The 25526-nt window shown below is 41.0% G+C and overlaps 1 protein-coding gene across 1 annotated transcript in view; it reads left to right on the forward strand.

The window, feature by feature from the left end:
- Positions 1 to 6759: 6759 nt before the first annotated feature.
- Positions 6760 to 25526, forward strand: part of RABGAP1 (RAB GTPase activating protein 1) — a 61717-nt gene continuing 42950 nt past the window's right edge. Inside the window, exons 1-11 of the mRNA XM_014942910.1 lie at positions 6760 to 6909; positions 11956 to 12190; positions 12655 to 12859; positions 13496 to 13670; positions 14023 to 14180; positions 17006 to 17116; positions 18207 to 18273; positions 19058 to 19160; positions 20368 to 20537; positions 22723 to 22897; positions 24567 to 24660. Coding sequence (XP_014798396.1) covers positions 6760 to 6909; positions 11956 to 12190; positions 12655 to 12859; positions 13496 to 13670; positions 14023 to 14180; positions 17006 to 17116; positions 18207 to 18273; positions 19058 to 19160; positions 20368 to 20537; positions 22723 to 22897; positions 24567 to 24660 — 1643 coding nt within the window. The remainder of the gene's footprint in view (positions 6910 to 11955; positions 12191 to 12654; positions 12860 to 13495; positions 13671 to 14022; positions 14181 to 17005; positions 17117 to 18206; positions 18274 to 19057; positions 19161 to 20367; positions 20538 to 22722; positions 22898 to 24566; positions 24661 to 25526) is intronic.

Below are 25526 nucleotides of genomic sequence, written 5' to 3' on the forward strand. Positions count from 1 at the left end.
GGGGCTCGCGCTGCCGGCGGGGTCTCGTCCGCCCCGTCCCTCCGCCCTCGGGCCGCCCCTCACCCGCCGCCGCGGTTCCTGCCAGGTGTCGGCAGCCGCCGCTCCGGGGCTTCACCGCCGCTCCCCGCCCCTGACCGACCAGAGGCGTGTGGGAGCCGGCGGCCCTCCCGCACCCCGTTACCGACGCGCCCCTTCCCTGTCCCCCCTCTCCCCGGGTCGTGTCTCCGTCCCGGTGCGGTGCCCTCCCGCCCTCTCTCCCCTCTGGGGGCCGCGGCCTCGGTGCGGGGCCGTCCAGTAGCCCGTGAGGCCGCCCCGCTTCGCACCGGGCCGGGTCCCATCCTCGGCAGCTCCCCTGGCTCCGGGTGCGGGGACAGAGCGGGCACACCTCGCTCCTCCGGTCCGTCCAGCCTGGAAACCCGCCGGTGTTCCCGTACCGGGGCCGCGGGGTTCGCTGTGCGGCGGGGCCGTGCTGTCCCGGGCGGCGCCGGGCTCCCTCGGGACTGACGCCGATTTACCGGCCCGTGGCCTGGGCTCTGTCGGTTGTTGCCTGTTGCTGCCAGGTGGAGCCTAAAATGTGGCGTTTCGTTGCGTCCGGGCAGCTTGATTTGGTTTCTGTGCCGAAACCTCGGTGTTCCGCTCGGGTTTTCTCCCTCCCGGTTGGCAAAGGCACGTTTGTTGCACCGGCAGCGTCCCCAGATCATGTTTAAGGGCTGATGGTGTTAGGGGTGGTCAGTTAGGGATGAAAATTAAGGACAAACAAACAGACTGTGCGAAGTTGGTTTGAAAACAGGCATCAGCAAGAACTAATCGAGTTGGTAGAAGGAGTCTTTGTGGTTTTTGTCTGTGTAGTTTTGCCTGTTCCGGGCATTTTGGGGGAGAGGAGAAGGAGAAAAAAATACTCAGGAGAAAAAAATACTCAGAAAAAATACGGAGAGAGGGAAAAGATCATGTTCATTTCTTAGGTGCAAGTTGGAGATGGAGTACTCCTTATTTACACTGGGATATGGGTATAGCTTGATCTATATTCCCAATTTTCTCCTATTTACGGATTTTGTTAAAGCTTGGTGGGTTTGCTGAGATTTTTGCCTACTTATTAGAAAACGTGTAACTGCGTGGACTTCCCCATTGCTGATTAAATTACAGAAACACTGTATTCCTTTTAAAGGCCTCTACTTAACATTAAAAGGTCAAGGACTGAGCAAACTTTGTTTTGTGTACACAGTAAACAAATTAACAAATGGAGCTTGGCATAGGGGTTTCCTTTCGTTTTCCAAACCCAAGTGCAGGCAGCTTTTCGTAGCACGCAGCGAATGTAACTCTCCTTTTTTCAGTTCTTTCACAGCATATTTTTAAAGTGCTGCATTTGTCTGGTGAGCATGGCTGTTTCTGTTTGAATCCTAACGAGAGAGGAGCTCCAGAAGTCCACGGAGCATCCTCCTTGGAGTTTGTTTGGGCTCTGGCTGGGCAGCCTCCAGCCTGTGCTGTGCCCTGCGTGTCCCCTGCCCCGTGCCCATGGCACATGGATGTGCCCGGTGCTGGTGGAGCGTCAGCCGCCCAGGGCAGATGCACCACCCCTTCACAGAGAGTTCATTCCAGCAGCATTCTTGTGATGGGCTCGCGCAGGCAGCGTCAGCATTTCTTTTATTAACCAGTTTCCCAGGACCTGACGCGTGTTTCTGGGGTTGGAGAATTTGCTTATTACAAGAGCCTAAAATCAGAGTTTTGTCCTCTGAGTGGATAGTTCAAATGAAGATTAGTAGCAAAATGAGGTGGGCAATAGCTGTGAATCTGTGAAGGATTGTTAACCAAGATTGCATTAGCTTATCTCGTGTGTTTTGTCTGAGTCCTGGTTTTGCATACAATGCCTAGTGATTCACCCAGCTTCCTGCTCCTGAAAAGGGGAGGGAGGATGAAATTTGAGGCAGCATTATCTCCAAATAAATACAGGGTTTTTTCTGGCACTTGAGGTTAATGGGAGCACCTGTGGCTGTCGGTGTGTTCTAAAATGAACAGAAAAGTTGGTGGTGTAGTTGCTATTTTTCAGTCATCCCAAATCTTTAGTTTCGCATGCAGTGTTCCACTGGCTTCCTTGCTTCCTTTTCAATGCTAAATACTTCTCTTTGCATCAGAGAGTGTGTGTTGCACGGGGAAGGTGGGTAAAGATCAAACACATGATTATGCAGACTAATCATGTGATATGTGAGAAGAGAAAGCTTGCTAGTGATTGATCTTTCTCATGCCTTTTTTTTTTTTTTCCTCCCCAAAGCTCCAATAAAATACAGGTGGTTTGTATGTGCTCAGAAAAAGTCAAACCACAGCTCCTTTCCCGCAGGTCTGTGGGTGTGACATCACTTTTGCTCTTACACTTCTCATGCTGCTCAGACTGAAGCAACTGGCACGACCACCTGGAATGACGGCATCGTGCTGTAGCATTTTCCAGGCTTTTTTCAGGGCTTGCTCTGTATTTTTAAAACAAGAAGTGCATGATATGTGAGTTGCAAAGGTAAAAAAAAAATCACAAATGTCAAAGACTGTAAAGAGCTTAGAATCCTAAGGAATGCTGGTTTATTTGATGTAACGCAGCATTGCAAAGTACATTGAAAGGCTTCTGAACTCTGCTGCAAATTCCACTTTTCACCCACACTAAGATGGTAATGATGAAAACTAGGAAAGTAGAACTTTGTATGATTAACTGGAACCATACTGGATATTATTGTTAAGCTATGCATGAAGCCAGAGGAATAGGAACAGAAAATACGTTATTTTCAGTGAATCAATTTGCATTGAATCAGTAACCTCAGTGTCTTGGGTGTGTGCTACCTCCTTGTTTTCCATGGTTTTTAATATTATACATAGTGGTTTTATATTTTAGAGGGTAGAGGATGCAAGTTTATTTTGCATGCCAAGCTTTCTGACTTTGCTGTTCAAGGTAGCTTCTTGAATTATACTATTCTTTAGTAATTTAGTTAATGTTGCTGTGTTGTTCTTCTCTATCTGGTGCATTCTTCATCAGATAGTGATTCCAAAAAGTTACAGTCTATAGGAGCTGCAGCTAAAGTACAGAAGCTGAGAAAGATATGACTGGGGAAAAAAAAGTCTCTTTTCCTCTCTGGTTTGCATACTTTTCTCACTCTTATTCTCTTTTCTGCCCTGAAAACCCAAAACTTAATTGTATTTTGTATTGTCCTCCCTTCTGAGGGTGCTACCTCTGTTTCAAGCAGTCTGAGAAGTTCACAGCTGAAACATTGATTTTTTTTCTGCTCACCCTCTGGCTTTTTGTGTGGCTGGGGATGTTCTAAACAGTGGAAAATGGGCACTCTTGGAAAAGGAGTGAGAGCAGCTGTAGTTATGAGTGCGTTGCTTCACTTGCTGCACGTATCTCAAGGTGGCATTCAAGCCTCAGTCTCATACAGTAACGTACAATGGAAGGGTTTCTGGTGTTCTTTTATTTTTTTATACACTGTTTGCTTTAAGCTCTTTTAAATTCATCCTGGCAGTACTTAACAAGGAAAATTTTGATCACAAGTTGCAGGTCAGGTGCCAAATGCTTGGGAGAGGATAGGAAAGTGAAGGGTAAATATTTTGTAAATCCGTGTAACTAATCTTGAACTTTGATAGGTCTGTTTTCTAGTAGTTTGAGATTTTAGCATGGTGAGTTGTGCCTTTGCTGTTCCTTTGCATGTTATCTTGAGAGAGTAAGATAGGTTGCTGGTTTTGTTTGGGTGTGTTAGAGATAAAAAGAACACATTTTAAAAAGGTATTTTGATTCTTGGACTGGCATTGTCTAGCAGCAGCAAGTGTAGAGTGAAGGTGAATTGCATTGAGAATTAGAACTTGAAATAAAACTGAAAGCAGTGACCCAAGAGCCAGCTGTGTTGCCTTTCTCATTTTGCAGCTTTTTCCAATGGTTTTTTTGTGTGGGGAGAGGCCAGGATACCCATGTAATTACACAGCTGAGCAAAGAAGTTAATAAAAATTTGCCTCAGCGTACATTTTACCTAGACACTCTGTCTCCTGTAGAGGTGTAAAGACACCTTCAGGCAAATACTGCGTTATTGTATGTAGTTTTGTGTCAGGAACTAAACTATGCTGAATTCAAAAGCTCGTATTTTATTTATGTTGAAACAAACCAAAGTCCCTCTTGGTGTAAGAGATGAGATGTTGACGACTTCTGAGAAACATTAAAACTTTCTCCTGCCACTCTGAACTGTGAGAAGAGAAAGCTTCAGCTCTTGGACCAGCTGGGGGTGTTACTGAAGAGTCCTCAGGCTGCCACACGTCATTGCTCTGCTGGTCTGTGCCCTTCTAGGCTGGCCCAGGTTTTAATGAGCTCCGAGGCTTTCTCTTGTGGATTCTGCCAACCTGAGTTTTCTGATTTGGGTAAAATGATCCCTGATTCCAATCTGCATGGAACAAAGTGACAGCAAGGAACAGAGGAAACAAAATGCATGCTAAGTAAAGTATGGGAATAAGGAATTTTTTTGTTAACTTCAGGCAATATTTCAGCATTTTCAGTGTTTTAAGCCTGTGCTTTTGCATCTCGACTGTTTGAGCATTAATCCACTGAGCCTCTGTGGCCAATTCCAGTGCTAATAAACAAAACCATCATTAATAAACAGAAGCTTACAGTAGTCTGCTACGCGTCCCCTTTCCTGTGCTCTCTTATCTTGTGTAATTTCAGTAAGACTTTTGCTCAATGTAAGGTTGGCAGAGTTGGGCTAATCAGGACCTTCTGCTGTTGCAATTTGGTGTTGTGAAACTGCTGCAGGGGCTGGGCTGAGCCCGCTGGGCTGCGGGTTCAAGTGTGGTCTCTGTTTACACCACACGACTGAAAACAGGAATCCGCAAAAGCACAGCACGCTTTATCTTTAATTGAAATTAATCTGGGCAAAAGGTGTCAGATTGAAAGACTTTGGAAACAGGTGAAGTTAGCACTTCAAGACAGACGCATTATATCAAAATAAATTGCTAAATTGATCCTTGCCTAGATGATCTTTACAGCTGCGTGTGATCAAAGCCTGCTCTTCTGCTCATGCTGTCTTCATGTGGCAGATGAGTTTGTGCTGTTTGAATGAAAACAGCAAAGCCAAAGGGATATTAACTGTTTGAAGCTTAATTTTAGTCTGTGTTTCAATATATTTGATTTAGTCATTTTCAGATGAACTGTGTATCGTGTAGATGGTACAATAGGGAACGTCTGTAGAAATCTTTTAATATGAGTTCTTTAAACAAAAGCATCTTTAAAAGTGAGAGCTCTGCACTACCTTTAAGGTACATTTGAGTAATACCAGATGGACACGTACAGTGGGTAGACCTTTACAAAGTATCTGAATTGCTCAGCCAGTAATTCTCATTGAAAGTCAGTGGGTGCCAAAATGTTTTGTGGGTTTTTTTTAAGGATATTTAAATATCTTAGATGCTTTTAAAAACGAAACCCAACAATCATAGGTATGTGTTATTCCCCAACAACCCACATCGGTTGTTCCTCTTGCGCTCTGCTTCAGTTGCCCAGTGCAAGATGTTTCAGGACCATGAAGCGACTCAGTTGGGAAAGCAATCAGGTTAAAAATAACCTAGAGAGGGGGGAAAAAAAAATAAAAAATTGTTGTCCTCCTGGCAGGTTTTCAAGTCATATTGGTGGCTGTGGAGAGAAGGGTATTGATAGAAATAAAAGCAGGCTTTGCTATTTTGGGTGCATTGTTCCTGGTGCAGCGAGGAATGCGATGAGCCGTGCTTGTGGAAGTGCCAGGTTGCTCTGTCATTGGGCTGCTCGGGTGGAAGCCAGGCTGGGACAGGGCTTCCATGAACGGGAGGTAGAACTTGAGGCTGAAAAAGCACTTGGGTTTGGTCGTGCTTGGGTGCATGGAAAGACCCGAGCCATTGTGATAAGGGTATATTTGGGTTTCTGGGAAATTTAATCGCCCATTTTTATCGCGGCAGTCTGTTTTGAGCCATGGATTCTGAGAATCTGTGCTGTAGAGTTCAAGGTGTGCAGCTGAACTTCACCTTTTGTTCCTTTCTTCAAATGCCTCTCAGTGCCAGTTCCAGCTTTTTAAAATCCTCTGTTGGCTCCGATTCTCAGTACTGATCCAGCCTACGCTGTTCTTCCTGCTTCTTGGAAGTCTTTTCTTTTATTGTTCCTTACAGTAGAGAAAATTCAGCTTAGTTTCATAAAATGCTTGATGTCCCAAGGTTTTAGAGCATCCTTACCACAAAATGCCAAGAGTTAGATCTAACTCTTGTTTTGGGGGGAAAGGAATGTGACTACAGCATGCGGAGAGCTCTGATCGCTGCTGAAGTCGTTTTTGCATGAATGTAGGTGAAGGCAGAGAGATTGTCTGAAGAAAGTAAATGGACTTTATAGTTCTGGCCTTAATACGAGTCCTTTGTCAGTAGGTGTTGTGTGTCTTCCAAGGGCCTGTTTTGTGCTACGTGTAGAAAATGGTGCCTGACATAATCTTCAAATACCGTAGAAAGATTTATTAACTTCCCTTTGGTGAGCTCTGGAAACCGGTGCTCTAATAGTCACCTGCTTCTTGGTAAAATGAAAGCAGGGCCCTGAGTGTGCACTGACAGGAGAGCTGGAACCTGGTTAAGCTGTCAGATGTGTTACTTCTTATAACTAGTCAGCGAGTTTCTGAAAAGAAACATTTCAGCATTTTAGCATGAAGTTTTATATAAGTATTTTTATGATTTTTGTTTTTCAGGATTTTATAAAATATTTAATCTCATTCATGAATCGAACTTCCTTTTTAAGTCATGGATGACAAGGCTTCTGTTGGAAAAATCAGTGTCTCTTCAGACTCGGTATCCACTCTTAACAGTGAAGATTTTGTCTTGGTTTCCAGGCAAGGGGATGAAACACCATCTACAAATAATGGTAGTGATGATGAAAAAACAGGACTGAAGGTAAGAATCAATAACCTGAGTTTGTTCCCTATTCTTCTAACTCAAACTAACCGTAGAGAGCTTAAAGAGGGACTTCTTTATTGTGGAAAACTTGACAGAAAGGAGAACTTATTCCAGAATTGATTTTGCTGGTAATTTCTGCATTACTTTTGCTGATGTCAGAGGTGATAATTAGGTTTTGAGTAAGAGCTCTCTCCATCACTACCTGTGGGGTTTTTCCCTACTTTGCAGAATCCTTCATGAAACGCTTAGGATGAAACAGGCTGTCAAGAACTTGGAACTGTGATTTTTATCACAGCTTTCAGATGGAAAGCAATTATTAACATACACTTGATTTGACCGTATCTGTTAATTCAAACGTGTATTAAAGTTTTCCTCAATGTGAAATGTTCTCTTTAAGAAATGTAGAAGTGTAGTTATAACTAACAACTTGGCATGAATCTGAGAATACAAGCCCATGTGGTAGGCTTGTGTGAACTGGAAGGGCATTGACATCTTCTCACTTCTAAAAGTGCTGTTCTGAAAAGAGACCCTTATCACTCTTTTTTTTTTTTTTCCTGGCTACTTAAAATCTTTCATCCAATTTATATTTCAGCAGCCTTTAAGCAAAGTGACACCAGTAAGGTGAGCTCCAAATGTCACTTTAATGTGTTGAAAACCAGATCTTTCCAGTTGAGTTCAAGTTAGTGTGTTCTTTGTGGGAGATGGAAAGAGATGTTCTACCATCACAACAGACTGAAGTCTACAGTGACATCTATGTCTTCAAAATAATGTCTTTTAAGATGATAAGAAATCATGTATTCTGCCTGTTGGTCTGGATGTTCCTCTTTTCCTTAGCAGCAGTTGTAACAGAGACTTTATTGGATATTTCTTGATGCTTTTGCTCATCTTGCTTTTGCCTCCTGACCTCTTTGGTTGTTTTTCTTGCATTTCTTTGAGTCCTGGACAAGACACGTACCATTATGGTGGCTATTCTCTTTTACATAGGACTTCAAGCTAATTCTGTTAATTAAGAGTCTCAGGATCTTACTTTTCCTTAATCTGGCAAAAATACTCACTTGTATTGTATTGCTGTTGCAGAAGATTGACACTTCACATCATGGGGTAGTCTAAAAAAATTTGAAATATTCTTGAACAATCAGCCTGGTGATCTGTGAGACCTGCTGAAAGACTGTCACCTCACGCTTGTCTCTCCAGGTTCTGCAAATACCAGCAGCTGTAAATACTTAAGAATTCAGAATAGTCTCCATAGTGGTGCTTACTGTGAGAGTGCTTATGTGACAGTTATGAGATTAACTCCCAAAGTTGTGATGCGACATCATTTGAGACCCCAGGAGACAGACACGGGCAACCAGATTTTCCATTCCTTCCTGTTATTTCCAAAAAAATATTTGGAAACCCGAAGTGCTGTAGTCTGCAACACTTCTTGCTCCACGTGGGAGCTATTTTACTGCTGGTCTAATGAGTGCCTTGTGCCTGTCCTGCAGTGTTTGTGTCACTGTGTCTTGTTTAGTACAATCAAACAAATTGAAGAGACTTGTATATAATGTCATCTTCATAAAGCTTGCAAATATTTCAGAGAAGAATATCCTTAATCAATTTCAAACCAACTACTGAAACTTCTTAAATTTTCCTCATGTGTTTGCTTCCAAAGTGGTTATAAAATGCTGGCTCAGGTGTGCTGCTTCTCTTGGTGAGAAAAGAATATCTGCTGCCTCTTGATCACCAACAGTTGTAGAACAAAGTTATATTATACTACATTATACTATACTGACTTGGCACTGACTGTCCCAGAGCTTTGCAGGTCTTAAAGATAAGCTCCTTTATGAATTTGGTGCCAAGACTGAGCACAATCCTTGAACAGAGTGGTTCACCTTGAGCCTTCCAGTGTTGCAGCTTTGGAGAGTCTGTGCTGTTTGGTTTCTGGCCGTGAGCTGAGTGATTAATGGAAACGTTATACCTTCGATACGCCGTCGGTGCAGAGTCTAAATTCTGGCATATGGGGATCATCCTGTTACCCTCCTGCCTTTTCCTTCAGGAAGGGAAAACTTTTAACAGAGGAAGTGGGCTGATCTTCAGGACAGAAATTGCCTTTTGGTATTGTTCTTCAAGAAGAGAGAGGTACTACCCTAGAATATGGCTTTGGTCTTGGTACCCCCCCTTTTTTTTTTTTCAGCTTGCAAAAATCCAGTATCCAGTTTTACTGTATTATTAAACTATTTATCTGTGTGCATGGATAAGTGGAATTGTGAAGGTTGTTGGCAGTATCTTAAAATACCTGAAAGTGTTTAGGAAGTATATAGAAAATGAATATTAACAGTACAACACGAGAACTGAGGTGATGTTATTTCATAGGAACAAATTAGATGAGTTCTTTTTCAGGGAGAAGCAATTGCTTTGGTATTTATAACTGAGTTAATTTGTATATGTCAAAACCCATTTGCTTTGATGTGCTCGCTAAGAAAAGCAGAAAATAAGTTCAGGTTCGTATTGGGCATCTTTTTCTGATGTTCTGCTCCTTTAGAAAAGCAGTTTGAGGATGTTACGTTTGCTGAGAGCAGTCTGAGGATGGTGCTAGAAGTTTAGGCTTGTGTTTGGTGACTGTGATAGGGTGTGAAATTTGTGCATCAAATCTAAGGCTCTCACTTCAAGCTTGTTGCTATTCTATAGTTTTAAGGAATAGTGCTGTGGAATGAAATAATGCGCTTTTTTTTCCAGACAGATAAATATGTCGTCTGAATACAATCATGAGCCATATTTTTTCTGAATGAATTTTAACGTCAAGTTTCACAGAGAACAGGTCCCGTAAACTAGAATTTCCTTTAATGGGGCTGGTTGGATATTATAATTGATTCTTTATATTTTGTTGCAAAATGTGAACTGTGTAAAGTGACACGGTGCATCTTCCATCATCATCGTTCTCTTTCTGACGAATGCCTGCAAAAACCTGAATGATAAACTTGATATTTCAAGGGATTATGCCTTGGATGACCACATGCTTGTGCAAGATTTTTCATTGCCTCCATGATGAATCATGCAGATGAATACTAAAAATATTGGGAGGAAAATGCAAATGTGTGAACTCCTGTAACTAGCTACAGGGTACTGATACTTCTGTGGATGTACAGCTGAGTAAGGCAGCTATTTTGTCCTGCTCCTGGTGGGTTATCCCAGACAGCGTGTGAATGTATTTTAATCCATACCGGAAAAATACTTTCTGTTTGAGTATGTTTCAAGAACACAAACATCTCACTATAGAATCTAAACAATAATAAAACTTGTGAAACATTCGCTAGGTTATTTTTTTAATGTCCCTCCTGCCTCTAGCATCTTGTGTGCTTGCTCTTTTTTTCATTACCTGTGAATTTCACTTTTTGCCAACTTTCTTCTGAAGAACAGGGTACTGGGACTTCCTTCTTCTCTTAAAGGGGTTGTATTCTGTTCTATTCTAGAGTAATTCCAGGTCGGCAGTTTCTGTTCTTTGTTAATATTCTGGTATATTAAAATAGTTATTTTTCACCAGAAAACTAATATGCAGTTTACACCTTTAATGCACTGTAGATAGAGGCTGCAGATACAGATTATTATTTGGAGTTTGTGGGTCTGAGAGTGAAGGAGAAGACCTTTATCCTCTGAACTGAAAAGTTTGTCTTTAGGATGCAATAGAAATGACCATAAATCTGAATTCTGACTTGGCTGAGAACCCTCTAATCTCGCTGTAATTATTCCTGAGACACACCTGGTGGAAATGGATGTAAGAGTATTTAAGTGACACCTGATCTTTTGCTTATAGTGTATTTAACTGGTTGCAAGGCTCATCTGTGTGCATGAAGGTATTATATTGTCTGATCCAGTGTTATTTCAGCAATCTTAACTGGACTTCAGGTTGATTTATTCACTGTTAAAATGTGAGAATGTTGGCCATTGCTTTAGGTGCTTTCAAGATAATTTAATTTTCTAGTATCAGGTGCTAGTTTTGAGGCAGACAGAACTTCCTTCAATACAGAGATGGTGTTACGGGCAGATGTCTGCATGCTGTATATTCTTCCTCCTGTTTTTAACCACTTTCTTTACTATCTTATTTTAAAGATTAAAAAAAGGAAATTTTCTTTAATAAGACTTCATTTACATTCTTTTTTAAGGACCTGAGGTAGTGACACAATTTGGATTTTATTAGCTTGCATGTATTGTCTTAAGTCAGTAAGCTTACAGAGACGTAAGGATATAGAAATATGTATCTGCTCCTGGGGCTGAGTTTTGGTGCCAGCAAAATCCCCAGCAGCTGAGGTGTTGGTATCAGGTACCTCTCTCTGACTGCCATCTGGTAAAATAATTCTGTAAACTCCATTTCTGTGCTTAATTTCTAAACGGTGTAAAGCATCAGTCACTTCCTTATTAATTACAGAGGAATGGACAAAGCTTCCTTAGATACAGTATCTAAGAGTTTCCTGAAATTAATGTCTTGGTTCTCTTTCTAGCTTAGCACTGTTTAGGTTGCCTCATGCTTTCATGTTGACTTCAATGAGCACAAAGTCAGGCTGTAGATGAGTGTTAGGAAATAAGACAACACCACCTCTTCCCAGCACAAGGGCATAATCCTGTTCCACATCCTTCTCTTCCTGTGAAACCTTGCTGTCTTACCTAGGAACCATGTAGCTTATTTAATTATATTTGTCCCCTTCTGGTACTATTCTGAGAATTATTACAGACCACTGTACTGTAGACATCTGTAAGTTTCCCCTGTCAGAAGCTTGTCTTTGTAGTTGGTGATTAAAGACTATTTTTAAAGTAATCTCCTCACTTTCTCCAGTACTAGAAAAATCCTGCTTCGAGCTCCTTTTGTTAGTTTGTTGAGCAAGGAGGATCTAACATGCACTGCTGAGTGTTTGCACATTGCAGTTTGTGGTTATATCTAGGTTAAATTTATTAACTGCTGCTTTGGTTGGCAGAAAAAGCCATGTGAATGACTCTGTGCCTGAGGGTGGTTTATTTTTTTTTCACTTAAACAGTCTTTTTTTGTGTCCCAACTCTGTTTGTGGCTTTTAGATTGTGGGGAATGGAAGCGAACAGCAGCTCCAGAGGGAACTCGAAGACGTGCTGATGGACCCACCCATGGAAGATCAGTCAAGTGACCGGGACCATGGGGAAGAAGTTAGGACTGATGGAGATGGGGAAGAACCTGTTGTCCTTGAAGCTTCAGCATCCTCTACCATTAATCCAGTGTCGGTGGCAGGACTGCAGAAACCAGAAATGAGTTTGCCAGTGAAACCATCCCAGGGAGGTTAGAAAAAAATGCCAAATGCCTGGTAGTATCTTATGAACTAGCTTTGTGTGGGGAAAGGAAAAATTTAGCTCCAGGTGCGTCCACTCACCTTTCCCCATTTCTCCCTTTATAAATCACCTAGCCTAGTGAATGCCAGGTTATGTGATACAAGTTACCATATGCTGAATTATCCTCTCTTCTGAAAAAAAAACTTGCTGTGCTAGTCTCAAGATGTGTGCAGAAATATTATGCCTGGCTGTACAAAATACTAGTCTGCTTAGCTCATCTGAACTGGTTGTAGAGCTGGGATAGCTGAGTTGCTCCCTGCCATCAGGGCAGAGTTTTCCTATAAAGCCTGACCCGACTTTCTGTGATGTGTTTCTTGGTCGCTTTTGTCATCAGGTTTGTCATGGGTCAATCTCTGATAACTTATATATACACCTTCTTTGGCTTCTTACATTCAACTTTGTGTCTCCCCCCAGACTGTGAGGATTTGAGCCCTTTCACCCCTGTGACGGATGAGGACAGCGTGGTGTTCAGCAAACTCACCTACTTGGGCTGTGCCTCTGTGAACGCTCCCCGCAGCGAGGTGGAGGCCCTCAGGATGATGTCCATCTTACGGGGCCAGTGCCAGATTTCTTTAGATGTGACCCTGTCAGTGCCTAATGTCTCTGAAGGAACAGTGAGGTATGAAGCTCACCCAGCTGCACTCTGGGACTTTCTGCATTTAATCTTATTTACTTTTAGCAAAGGAAAAAACCTACCAGTTTACCTGGGAGGAGACGTGAGCAACTTGGGATTTCATTTAGTGGAAAAAGTGGGTTTTAAAGAGATCTGAGGATAGTGATGCTTTGAATTTGTTTACCGAAGACATTTTATGTCCAAGCATCAGTATGAAATATTATGATGATCCAAGGTGCCCCGAAAGTCATAGTGGGAGTGGTTGTTGATGACACTTTAGAAATAGCATGTAAAGTATTTTATTTGTAGGGCTGGAAAATGGCTGATCCACGAGGCTTAACAGGGATGGGGCTGTCCTCTGCTGTGTCTTACTGTAGTGTTTTGAGGGCTAAGCCCTTAAAGCTGTGGGGAAATTATTGGTGGAAATGGCTGTTGCACTGTACTTTTTTATGCTGTTCAATTTAAATATAGTTATTCTAGTCAAGCTTTGCAAGAAACGACACTCAAGAGCTATTTTCTTTGTGATGTAGTTTCTCCAGTAGCTATGAAATTGTTAAAGCTCACAAGTTAATATCAGGCTGAAATTATTCTTCTAAAGCTTCAAGCTTTGTTGTTGGTTTTTTTTCCTCTTTCTTTTGACAGACTTTTAGATCCTCAGACAAACACAGAAATAGCAAACTATCCAATCTATAAAATCCTTTTCTGTGTACGAGGGCATGATGGAACCCCTGAAAGTGATTGCTTTGCTTTCACTGAAAGCCACTACAATGCAGAACTCTTCAGGATTCACGTCTTCCGATGTGAAATCCAAGAGGCTGTAAGTTGAATCTTTTTGTCCAATTATAATTAAGTTGTATAACTCAATGCTATTACTGAAATGAAATGGAGGTATTTCAGGCAGTTTAGAAGTAATGTAATTCATCACTTACGGCTTTTTGTTTCTGCCCCAAGTTAAGATAACTGTAGAAACCTGAGATAGGAAATAAGAAGGCATATTATTTAGTAGTTTATCCTTTTAAGACATGTAGAAACCCAGTTAAATAGATGCTAAAACTGAATTATTTTCCTCCAGTTACTTCTCATTCTATTATTTAATGAAAATTCAAGTAGGTTTCAACTGTTGCCTTCGGTATGTCTGTAGCTTTCTGGTCTGTCTTTGGTGCCACCAGGTGAGCCGGATACTGTACAGCTTTGCCACTGCCTTCCGTCGTTCTGCCAAGCAAACCCCACTCTCAGCCATCGCCACCCCACAAACCCCAGACAGTGATATCTTCACCTTCTCCGTGTCACTGGAAATCAAAGAAGATGATGGGAAAGGTTATTTCAGGTATAGTCTCTTCATTCCTGTGCATACAGCATCTGGTTCTGTTGGAAAGTGAGTGAAAAGAGAGTGTGAGTCTGAGGGGGTCCCTAAATTCCCTTTTTGAAAGTGTCCTGTTCTGGTTTAAATGAATCCCAGACATAAATGTGTTGGGGAAGTAAAGCAGCAATGACCCTCTTGCCTATTTCATCTTGGTCATTGAACTGAATCTGGTGCTACCTGCAGAGTCCTTTTTCTATTTTGTATTTTTCTTTCCACTTTGAACCTTTTTCTATACAATGTGTTTTAAGTCATGTTTAGCTGAATTGCTGCTGAAGCAGGAAATGCATCGTTGTGCTCTCGTAGTCAGAGTTGTGTGCATTTTCAGCCAGGTTTTTAAAGGTGCTGAGGCTGTGTGAATACTGCAGGAGGCATAAAGGTGTGTATTTTTAATAAAGTCTTATGAGATGTGGCAGAGAAAATTAAAACTCTGAAAAATTAAATTTTTGAAATAATTTTTCTGATCCCAAAAGATCATTTGCTCTCTAGAGGAGTATTCAGCCAAATGTGTTCATCACAAGACCCATTAACTTTTAATGTCTAGTACAGGGCTATTACTGCTTCATCACCCGAGAGCTTCATGGTCAAGATCTCAAGCTTTTTCCCACACAGCTATTCCAGAACTAAAGAAAGGTGCAGTTAAGAAGGCAGAATTCCAATTTGTTATCACAGATAATCAATATTAGTTCTCCTTGGTTTTTCTATGATCCGTTTCATTAAACTACTCACCTGTTCTGGTCTGTAAAATAGTGTTTATTACCATCAGAAAAGCTGTACAAACAAAGCTTGCATCTGTTTCTAACTGGTTCTATTTTCCTACCCAGTTCTTAAAATTAATTTTTCCTCCCTTTTTTTCCTGAACCAGGTGTTTTTAGCAAGTGGTGGTGTAGAGTGAGGGTGTTAGAGCAGCTTTTCATGTTGTATCAGCTAATCCTGTTTCCATGTTCAGTCTGATGGTGAATAACCTTGGTTTCTAAAAAGACCTTTTTTAGTTTATGCTAAAAAGTGGGGTTTTTTTCTGCTTAGCCTATACACGGTGCCCTTAGATGTTTTATCTAACCATTTATAGTGTTCTGTAATTGCTGAAGTGTCTTTCAGTACAGTATGTCTGCCAAGTGTTCTGACTTGTTGAGCGTGTTGGCTCCAGGCCACAGCTTCAGAGAGGTTTCTCCTCTTGGATTTACGTCCAGCACAAGTTTTTTTGTATTAAATAAATAAATCCCATTTAATAATCCAGTATTTATTTGGCACTCCAAAGGACTGCTCCAGTGTTGAAACTGTAAAAATGAGTTAGCTCAGGGCCTGAGCCTGGAAGGTACTGATGGTGGAAGTGTAGCTGGGCACACGGTGGTACCATGGGTGCAGCTTGGTCCTCCTGGTGTGGTACCAATGTCAGCGCAGCCCCAGCAGTGCAGGTGCTGTAGGCAGCCCAGGATTCCATGCTTACCTGGTTTCCAGAAGCTGTGCTGCTATGAGCTGTTTTGGTCCTAGCCAGCTGGGGTATGTCCACATGGACCACAGCCGGATCCTCAGCCTGTGCTGTGGAGATGTATCTAAAGATCTTTTCAGCTACAAAAATACAGTTGCATTAGGGGTGGTGCATTTGTTTAAAAGCTCCATACCTACTCTATACAAAGTGAAGAAAAGTGGATTTTTGTCTCCAACTAAGCAGAATCCCACCTCTGTTGGGTGACAGGTTTGAGTTCAAATACCAAGCTCTAGCAGTTTGACACTAATCCTCGTATGAGCCTTTGTGTGCAGAGCCACGCTCACCTGGAAGCTGAGAGAACACTCTCACATAGTCCCAAATCTCAGTCTTTAATGTACCTGACCCTGTCTTGGCTCATCTCCCTTCACTCGTCACCCTGGGTCACCAGTGGTGCATTTCTGTCGCGCTGGGGAAGCGAGGTCTGGCTGGAGGTGTGTGCATCCTCTGTCCTGGCCCTGGAGACAAACCTCCTGCTGATGGCTAAAGGCATTTGCCGTTCCCTGGCCTGGGAAAGCACCTCTCTCAGAAAATAAACCCAGATTTTATTGGAGGTGTTAAACTATGGGCAATACTCCCCAGTCCATTTTGCAACTCCTGGGGGTAACGACACATAGTTTGAAAGTCTGAAATAAAATACGGATTATTTACACATCCAAGGGAAAAGTGAACGTGTGGTTGACTTAAAAGGAAAGTCAAAACCCAACAGTCTCAGTTTGTCCAGTGTTTAGTGCTGCTCGACAGGGAATAGCCATTCTGTTAGCGCTGAAGTGTAATTTTGGGTTTTTCCACCGCAGCACATTGTCCCCTCTTTTTGCAACATTTAGGAGAAGGTGCTCTCTAGAGGAAAAAGTGAGGGAAACAGTCTAAAGATTGGTGCACTCTCTTGGCTTTTGGCTTATGTGTCCCAGCAGTCGCCTCCCTTGTGAAAGCAAGCAAGATGCAGTTTCTTATAAGTAATTGCTTAACAGATAATACTTGCATGTTACACAGGTAATCAATATTTAGAAACTTTCTTGAAATGCCACTGGAATTCTCGCAACACTAAGCCACGCAGTATAAAAGCACTGTTTTTATTTGTGAAAACCAAGGACACTTAGTTTTCACTAATGATGATCAAATAACACCACCTAATTATGTTGCCGTTTCTTTCATGTTACTGATTGCAGTGTGCAAGGAAGAAGGGTCTGAGTGCTTTTGTGTGAGAAGTTGGCTTCACCAAGTGTCTGATGCTGTTCTGATACATGCAAGGAATACAAATAAATGACATTCTGAGTTTTTTTTTTCCTTTCCTGGTAAATAACAGTGCGGTTCCCAAAGACAAGGACAGGCAATGCTTTAAACTCCGCCAGGGAATTGATAAGAAGATAGTGATTTATGTCCAACAGACAACTAATAAAGAACTTGCTATTGAGAGGTAATTTCACTGATTTTAAAAAAATTCTTTATCTATTTGACATTTTTTGCTCTTTCCTCTGAGGCAGTCGTTGTTCTCTGAATAGTCCATTTATGTAATTTAACCCCACACCCCTCCTGTGTGAGAGGCAGAAGATCGATGGGTTTGTTCAGCGTGTGTGTGGCAGGGGCACGCTCCAGGCGCAGTCAAATTTTGCACAGACCCACTTGTGCAATCTAAATACCCGTTTCAAAGTCTTTTTTTTTAAAAAACATCTTGCTTTTCTTTTCAGTTTGTCTTAAATGCTGAGGCTGTACTCAGTGACTGAGTTATTTCAATTTGCTTTCCTTTGATGCGTCTAAGAATGTTGTTGTGACGCTTTGAACCTGCCACAGGCTGGAATTCTAGAATATGGAGCGTCTGTGTAGGGAAGGGGATAGCTCAGACTTCAAATCTTTCTCTGCTTAGCAATAAACTAGCATTTTTTTTACTACTGACAGAGTTTAGTGCTGCTCATGCTGCAGAGAACAGATGCAGCTTCTGCCCGGGTTTGCAGTCCGTAGAGAAATGCAGGACGTTGTGGTAAAGCGGGGGATGAAGTGGAATATACCTGTGTGGGCCAAGTCTTTGTGAAATGAAACCATAAAAGACAGGTCCTTGCACTTCATCTGGAATTTCCTGATTCTTGTCTGTATCAAAGGGTAAATTCTATGCAAATATGTCTCCAAAAAAAAAAAAAAAAAATGAAGGGAGGAAGAATGCAGGCCAAGTTGTCCTGCGGGATGGGGAACCCTCGTTAGCAGTGTTTGTTTTACTCTGTTCTTGCAAACAAAGATAATTGAACAACTTCCCAGGCTACTGTAGGAAGGGTGAAATCATATTGTAAATAAGCTTATGAAATCTTGCTCGATGTTTTTAATATTGGCTTGACTTTATTTTGCTTGACGTGCTTGATGCTGCTTTCAAATGTCAAGGTTTGTTGGCATTTGTTACTGGATTTGATGGGCTGCTTGGGATGGATGACAGCGAATATTTAGATAAGAAATGTTAATGATTTGTTTATGAGTTAAGTCTAATTTTTTGCGGTTTAATTTTTTGCCTGGCTTTGCAGATGTTTTGGCCTTCTCCTGAGCCGTGGGAAAGATGTTCGGAGTGGTGACATGCACCTTTTAGATTTGGTAAGGATCTTTTATTAAGAGAATTCAGGTATAATTTTGTTTAAGATTGTGTGTGGTCTCAGGATAGACGGAAAAGATTTCGACACTTTTGCACACTTGTTGATGGGGATGATGCTGTAGCTTGAGGGTGAGACCCTGGACAACTGGGTTGAATCCCTGTCTCTGCTGCAGTTAGAATACGACCTGATGCCTGGTCAAGGGAATTGCCCAGTTTTGCAGTCAGTCACAACTTCTCATTTCGGGGCCTGGAAGAAGAAATGTGGAACGTTATTTTTGGCAGTGCTCTGAACATCAAAAGTTTCACTTATCACTGCAAAAATTGAGGTGTAAGCGGCTTCAAATATATAACTGAGAAATAGTGAGCGCTTTATTTTTATGAGTCACTTTTCCATCTATAAAATGATAATAGAGATCATCTGACTTCACAGGTGTGCTGTGAAAACAAACTTGCTCCTGTTTATAAAGTACACACTTGTTACAGTAGTGAGTCCCCAGGCTGGTCCAGTACTACATGAATAATTTTGCTTTTCACCAGGCTTTGGATTGCCCAGAAAATAAGGCTGGTGGGAAGACCCCAAAGATAAAATACTGACTTGCTTCTTAATAGCTGAATAATGTGTTTTGTGTGCTGAATGAAGCTGGATCTCAAGATGTTTTAGAGTAAAATTTATTTTATAAAATAGCTACTTCAGATGCTTGCCCTTCTCTTGCTGTTTTTTGGGGCTGAGACTTCATGATAATTTATTTAATTAAATAAAAATACATCAACTTACCTTGTTTCCAGGAGTCCATGGGTAAAAGTTCTGATGGGAAATCATACGTGATCACCGGGAGCTGGAATCAAAAGTCTCCACACTTCCAATTTGTAAATGAGGAAACACCAAAAGGTATGAAAATGTTGCCAAATGCTGTCCCTGGCCCCGGGCAAATTACTGACAGAGTGGGCATCAGATCAATTGGCTTTTCTTTAAGATAAATCCCACAAAAAGACTTTCTTCATAGTGTGGGATATATTCTCAGAAAGTAGGATGCCAGATGTAACATAAAAGACCGAGCAAAATAGAAAAAAACCAGTAATAATACCTTGTAAGAATAACTATATCCCAGTGTGAGGCTGTACAGGTGTGGGGACAGGATGCAGATGTTTTGTGCATCATTAGAACTTCTTAAGAGTCCCTTGGAGAATTGCACTAAATGACTGCTGCAGATTTCTTCTTAGCCTAGTTTCTGTGGTCAGTTCAGATTTTTCTGAATCCAAGCTTTTAATTAAAAAAGAAGGATTCCTGTACCTGTGAAAATGAAAGTAAACCACTTCCAACTGTGATCTGAAAATAGCTGGTGCTGCCTTGCTCTCGAGTCCTGCAACAGATCTGTCATTACTTCTTTTAAGATGTCAGCTGAATTATCATCTTTTCAATCTCTTGTCACAGTTTCATGCCAAAGGTTGGGGAACTTAATGGGAATTGACTGGGCAAAGCCATAAAAGTTGGCTGCTGGGTACAGCTGGGTGCAATCTGCTGCTGGATTGAATGTCATCTTGCCTAGAGGACACAATTTATCATTTGGTACCAAAAGAGATCTCATAGGTCACCAAGTCCATTTGCCTCCTTTTGGAGCTTTGTACTGTAGAGTCAATTTTCTGAGTCTCACAGCTGAGATGCTCTTAAATGCTGCTTTTAATATGGTGGGACTTAAGTGCTAAGTAACTTCTAAAAACAAAAAAACCAACAAAAAAATAATTAGGCTGAATGGCAAGAGATCTGCTCTGTAGGGTTAAATACATAGATTCCTTATAATGTTTAATGAAGATTTTCAATATGTTTCAGTGGGATTTGAAAAAGCAGTTTTTATTCCCTTTAACAAGATCCTTTTCTTGGCTTGAAGACTTAAGTTTCTGTACTCTCTAGTGAATAGTGGAGAGTCATCTTATTTTCCTGTTTTGAAAATTGTAGGGGTTTGAGATGTTAAATTAGGGGAACAATTGAATTCTGCAAAAAAATTTCTTCTGTTATTTCAAGTTACCAGGAAAGAGGTTATGGAATATTTTGTTTGAAATATTTCTTTTAATACTATCACTTTATTTTTTCCTTCTAGATAAAGTATTGTTCATGACTACCGCCGTGGATTTGGTGATAACTGAGGTTCAGGAACCTGTTCGGTTCATTCTGGAGACTAAAGTCAGAGTCTGTTCACCCAATGAGAGGTTGTTCTGGCCCTTCAGCAAACGTAGCTCTACCGAAAATTTCTTCCTAAAGTTGAAACAGGTAACACTTTAAATTAACAAATCAATGAAATCTACAGTTAATTTGGGTTTTGGCAAGGTTGTTTTTCAAATGTAACTGTGGTAATGTCAATTATATTGTTTCGAGACTTGAGCAGTAGGTTTATGGTATAATGCTGAATAAATGCAAATGCATTGGGGGTGAAGATGAATTGTAGTTGGTAGATCAGGATTTCACTGTGTTCTTTTCTCCCTATCTTTACTTATATAACATTCATATCTCAACATTTTGCTCCTACAATAAATTCCACCCTCGTGAGGGCTAATGTGTATATTCAAACACACAGATGGGTAGAGAGGTGGATGAGAGGCAAGTCTATAGTTCAAAGTTCCCTCTTTTTTGAGTTCATAGTAAATACTCGCAATGGATCAACATTCCTCGACGGGTGGCAGTTGAGCCCCGAGAAGGTGGGCTTCCCCCTGGCCTTTGGTTATGCTGAGCCATGTCCCACCTCACAGGAGGTGCTGGTCACAGCCCACTCTGGGGCAGGAGAGCTCAGAGGGTCTCGCTTGGAGTCGCTATTTGTATGGTCTGAGATAATTCAGTATATTTTTTGTGATAGTCTATTTTCCCCCTTGTACGTGGTTGGAAGCAGAGATTTCACACATACCCCAAGTTTCCCCTGGGGGGAAAAAAAATCCAGGCAACCACAAAAAATCCCTAGAACTTGTTAAAAACTTTTACTGTTTTTTCCAACTTACTTTTTTACGCTGTCTACTAAAAAGGAAGGGATTATTTCTGTCCAGGATAGTCATAACAACAGTACAAAGCAATAACTTGGTCTTAAAATAAGGCTTGAAAGTTGAGGTCCAGCTAAAGAGATGATGGACTTGAAGTAGCTGCCATTCTCCTGCTTTAGAAATTATTGCTCTGAAATGGAAGTCTAAAGAAATGGAAATATGTAGAAGCAAATAACAATGTGGATGTATGTGCTCTCTCAAGGTTTAATAATTCTGGGCCCAGCCCAAAAAAAGCAAGGTTGGAGTCTTGATTTCTTGATAAGTGTCCTTTTTTAAAGAGGTTTTGAAATGAAACGAGAGGCTTTTCTTAGTTCTTTTTGCACTTGTCTTAAAGTGTTAGCAAATAATGGCCTCTTGGTAGTAACAAAGATGAGATTCTTGAAGGATTCTTTTTTGTGTGTGTCCTATTTTTTATATAAAATATGAATAAACATTTTGGAAACTTTCCTTCAAATTTTAAGGTGGAAAAATTCTTCAAGAATGAGATCAGCCTTTTTATTTGGGATATTTTTGAGCATGGAGATGTTGACCAGTTAAGGCTTTTGGGCTATAAATACCTCCAACCTCCAAAAGGTGCCTTTTCTGTTTGGCGGTTTAAAGGAAGCTTATCTTACTGAGCTAATTCTGTATCTTTTGTCTTACCAAATTCACAGGCATTGTGACTTATCTTAGCTAATTCTCCTTTTTCCACAGGCACTGTCAGGTTGTCCAACTCCCAGTGTTTACTAATGGAAGATTATCAAAATTCATAGTGGAAGCAACAAATATAGAATGTACTGCCTGATAAGCCTGGAAGGGAAACCTGTTTCTATGGAGTCATGATTAGCCTATTAAAAATACAGCTGTGTAGAATTGGCTTATCTTACTTTGGCAGTGTTTCTTTATTCGGAAATGGTGAAAGCAGAGGGATTTTATTTGCTCCGATTACATTTAATGATTTAGTAATTTTTAGTTTTGATGCATTTCTCTTCATTTTTAATACTCCAAAGGATAAAATTGAGCACTGGGAGCTTAGTGTAGAGTATAATTATAAATCTTATTTCCCTCTTTTCTTCCCCTTTCCTTTTTTACTCTCTATTTTTATTCATTTATGAGAAAAAAGAGTTCTAAAAGTTCTTAGACTGCATGAAAATTTTAGAACCACTTCACAAGGAAAAATCTTCCTTTAAAGGAAAGGAAGGTATCAAAGCATTGCAAATTAAGGAGATGATAGATCCACATAATAGACTTTGGGGCTCAACAGTGTGTGTTCCTGCAGCAATACGTACACAGATAGGACTTGGAGGCATTGCTAAAGACAATTACCATGATGAAAAAATAAATATTGAACAATTTTTGTTAGAACTCTCCTTTTGCCACTGTCAGTAGCCCCCAGTATGGGTATTTGTATAGCATTTCTCAGTAAAATGAAACGCCTTTTTTCCTAGATAAAGCAAAAGGACAGGAAGAATAACTCGGACACGTTATACGAAGTTGTGTGCCTAGAAAGTGAATCTGAAAGGGAGAGAAGAAAAACAACAGCGAGCCCTTCTCTTCGTCTGCCCCAGTCTGGGTCCCAGGGCTCCATGATTCCTTCTCCTCCAGAGGACGATGAAGAGGAAGGTAAGAAGTGGGTTGTGTGCTTTGTATACACAGGGAAATGTCATAGTTATGAACCATGTCAAAGCCTTTCCAGTCAGAATCTGTCCCACTGATGGGTTTTTTCTTGCTTTAACTCTGCGAGTATGCGATAACCAGAACCCCCACATTCCTGGATTGGCCTCTCCCTTGTCTGACACTTCGGTGTCTGCGCTTTTCTCAGCCCAGGCCTCCTGAAGCCTCCAGCGTGATATATTTGGAACAATGTGAAAAGAGGCTGCTAAAAATTTGGGATTATCGTGTTGCTTCTGCCCCTCCCCGAGCAGCTGTGAGCAGACTTGAGAGTAAAAATGTGAAGCTGATATTATTTGGAAATATAAGCAAGTGGCATGTTTTAGTGAAGAGGCCAGTACAGACATCTGTGATACATAAAACTATACCAGGACCTGCCCAGCTTGAAATTTAAAGCATTTTCAGGATTTTTTTTCTGCTTTTCAAAAATTCTCTTAAACCAAAATATGGACTAGTTCTGAGTGTATAAACATCTGGCTTTACAGCTCCAAGCTGAAATGTAGATGACTCGAGTGTCTGCATTTTCACTTTTTCTGTTGGCCTTCTATGTGGCCTTGGGTGAATTTTTTCACTTCTGTGCTTTAATTTCCCTTTTTGGGGCGGTGGAAGGGGAAGAAGGGGAAGGCTGCTTTGAACATTAACTCCTTTGTGAAGTGCTGCTCATTAGCAGTCTCTAACCACCACGGTGGTGTTCTCTAGACCAGGAACATATATACATTTTGTTTGCAGTATTGCAGGAGTTTGCAGATAAGTTCAGGTGTGAGTTGAGAAAGCAGAGATTTAATGAAAAAGAGTGTATTTCCCCAATAATGCAAAACCAATGTTGATGACAATGAAGTGGAGTTTTTGTATATGATACTTGATGCAAGCGTTTAGAAATATCTGGGAGTACATCAGTTAGTATGGTTTCAAAAAGATTTACTGTGATTATGCTAATCCTCCCCCTCCACCACATTTTTGAATGAATTTCATTCAAAAAAGCTGTTTAATTTGAGCCACGGAAGTTATCAAAAAGTTCTACCTTTCAAAGTAAAAGTACAACACAGTTAAAGTAAAATACCTCGTGGACTTTGATAGACCTGCAACAACATGGCAAATCTGCAGCTCCTCGGTGGAACCATGTTGATTATTAGCTTTTCATGTACAGAAAGAGTTTTTGTAGTCTTCCAAAAGCTTGGCGTAGAATAATAGAATTATTTATGTGAGAAGGAACTTCTGGAGGTCTCTAATGATGCCTCCCACTCAGTGTGAATCCTGCCAGATTGATTCTTCGAGGTCTTGTCCTGTTGTATTTTGACCATCTCCAATGGCAAAGCTCCTACAACCTCTCTGGGCCCTTGTATCAGTTTGGCCACCCTCATGGTGTGATTTATTTTTTTTTTTCCTGATTTTTAATTGGAATTTTGTATGTTGCTGCTTGTCTTCTGTCTCTTGTCACATCACCATGTGCTTCCAAAAAGAGTCTCCTTCTGCCTTCTCTGTGGGCGCCCAAGCACTGCACCCACAAATGAGGAGCTCTCGAGTTCTTACCACACAGATACATTCAGGAGAGCAACTTTAAATCTGCAAGGGTAGACTAATGGCTGTTGTTCTCACAGCATCTCCTCTGTTCTGTTGGCAGACAACGACGAACCGCTCTTAAGTGGTTCTGGAGATGTTTCCAAAGAGTGCGCAGAAAAAATTCTTGAGACGTGGGGAGAGCTGCTGTCCAAATGGTAAGTGGCAAAATCACATTCTGAACATTGCAATTCTGAATATTCTCAGACTGTTTGCTCCTTCTGCTCGGAGTTTTTGTTATTTCCAGAAGGCAGCTGAGATGAGATTAGTATGGATTTAGTCCTCTCTCATCCCCACAACACCCCTTCTTCTCTGGCTTCGTGTTTTCTGATTTCTTCCAAGGGTGTTTTAAGCATTTTGATTTTTGAGTGCATGTTTAAATACTGTGTAGAAATTCACTCCTGCTATATCTTTAGATGGTTCTCTCTTAAAATGAGTATTTTGCTTACCTGTGAGTTTCACTGGGATTTTGTTAAAGAAAACCTTAAATAGTATTAAGAAAATGCAGCTCTTCCTTCCTCTTTCTTTTGCATAGATCGCTTCCATTCCTTTTTGTAATTCTGATGCAGTTCACAGCCAATTTTTCGTGCAGCTGTCATATGTTAGTAACTGTAGCTTAAGAATATGAGAGATTTGTACTTGGATAGCGAAGATGCTTTTCCTCTCTTGTCTAAAGGAAGATGGCTCCAGAGCCTGCCAAGAAGGAAGTACATGAGCTCTTCTGTTGGTTTTTTTTTTTTCCCCCCTAGAAAATGCCAATTTACAAGGAGAGTGTTTCTTGACAGTCAAGTTGCTAATGCAACACCTGTCCTCCATTCCTGAAGGATCTTTTATTCATCTGGAAGTAGCCTGAGCAGTTCTAAGAAAGTGATGCTGATTATTGCAAAATTCAGTATTTTCTTTTTTTTTTTTTTTTTTTTTTTCTTGCTTTCAGTTGGCTGGACTGGTTGAGCTGATACAGAAAAAAAATTGGTGCCACTTCTGTGTAGCAAATACAGGGCTGCCTATGAATTCATACCCAGCG

Source organism: Calidris pugnax, unplaced genomic scaffold (assembly GCF_001431845.1).
Source record: "Calidris pugnax isolate Ruff unplaced genomic scaffold, ASM143184v1 scaffold102, whole genome shotgun sequence".
Lineage (NCBI taxonomy): Eukaryota > Metazoa > Chordata > Aves > Charadriiformes > Scolopacidae > Calidris > Calidris pugnax.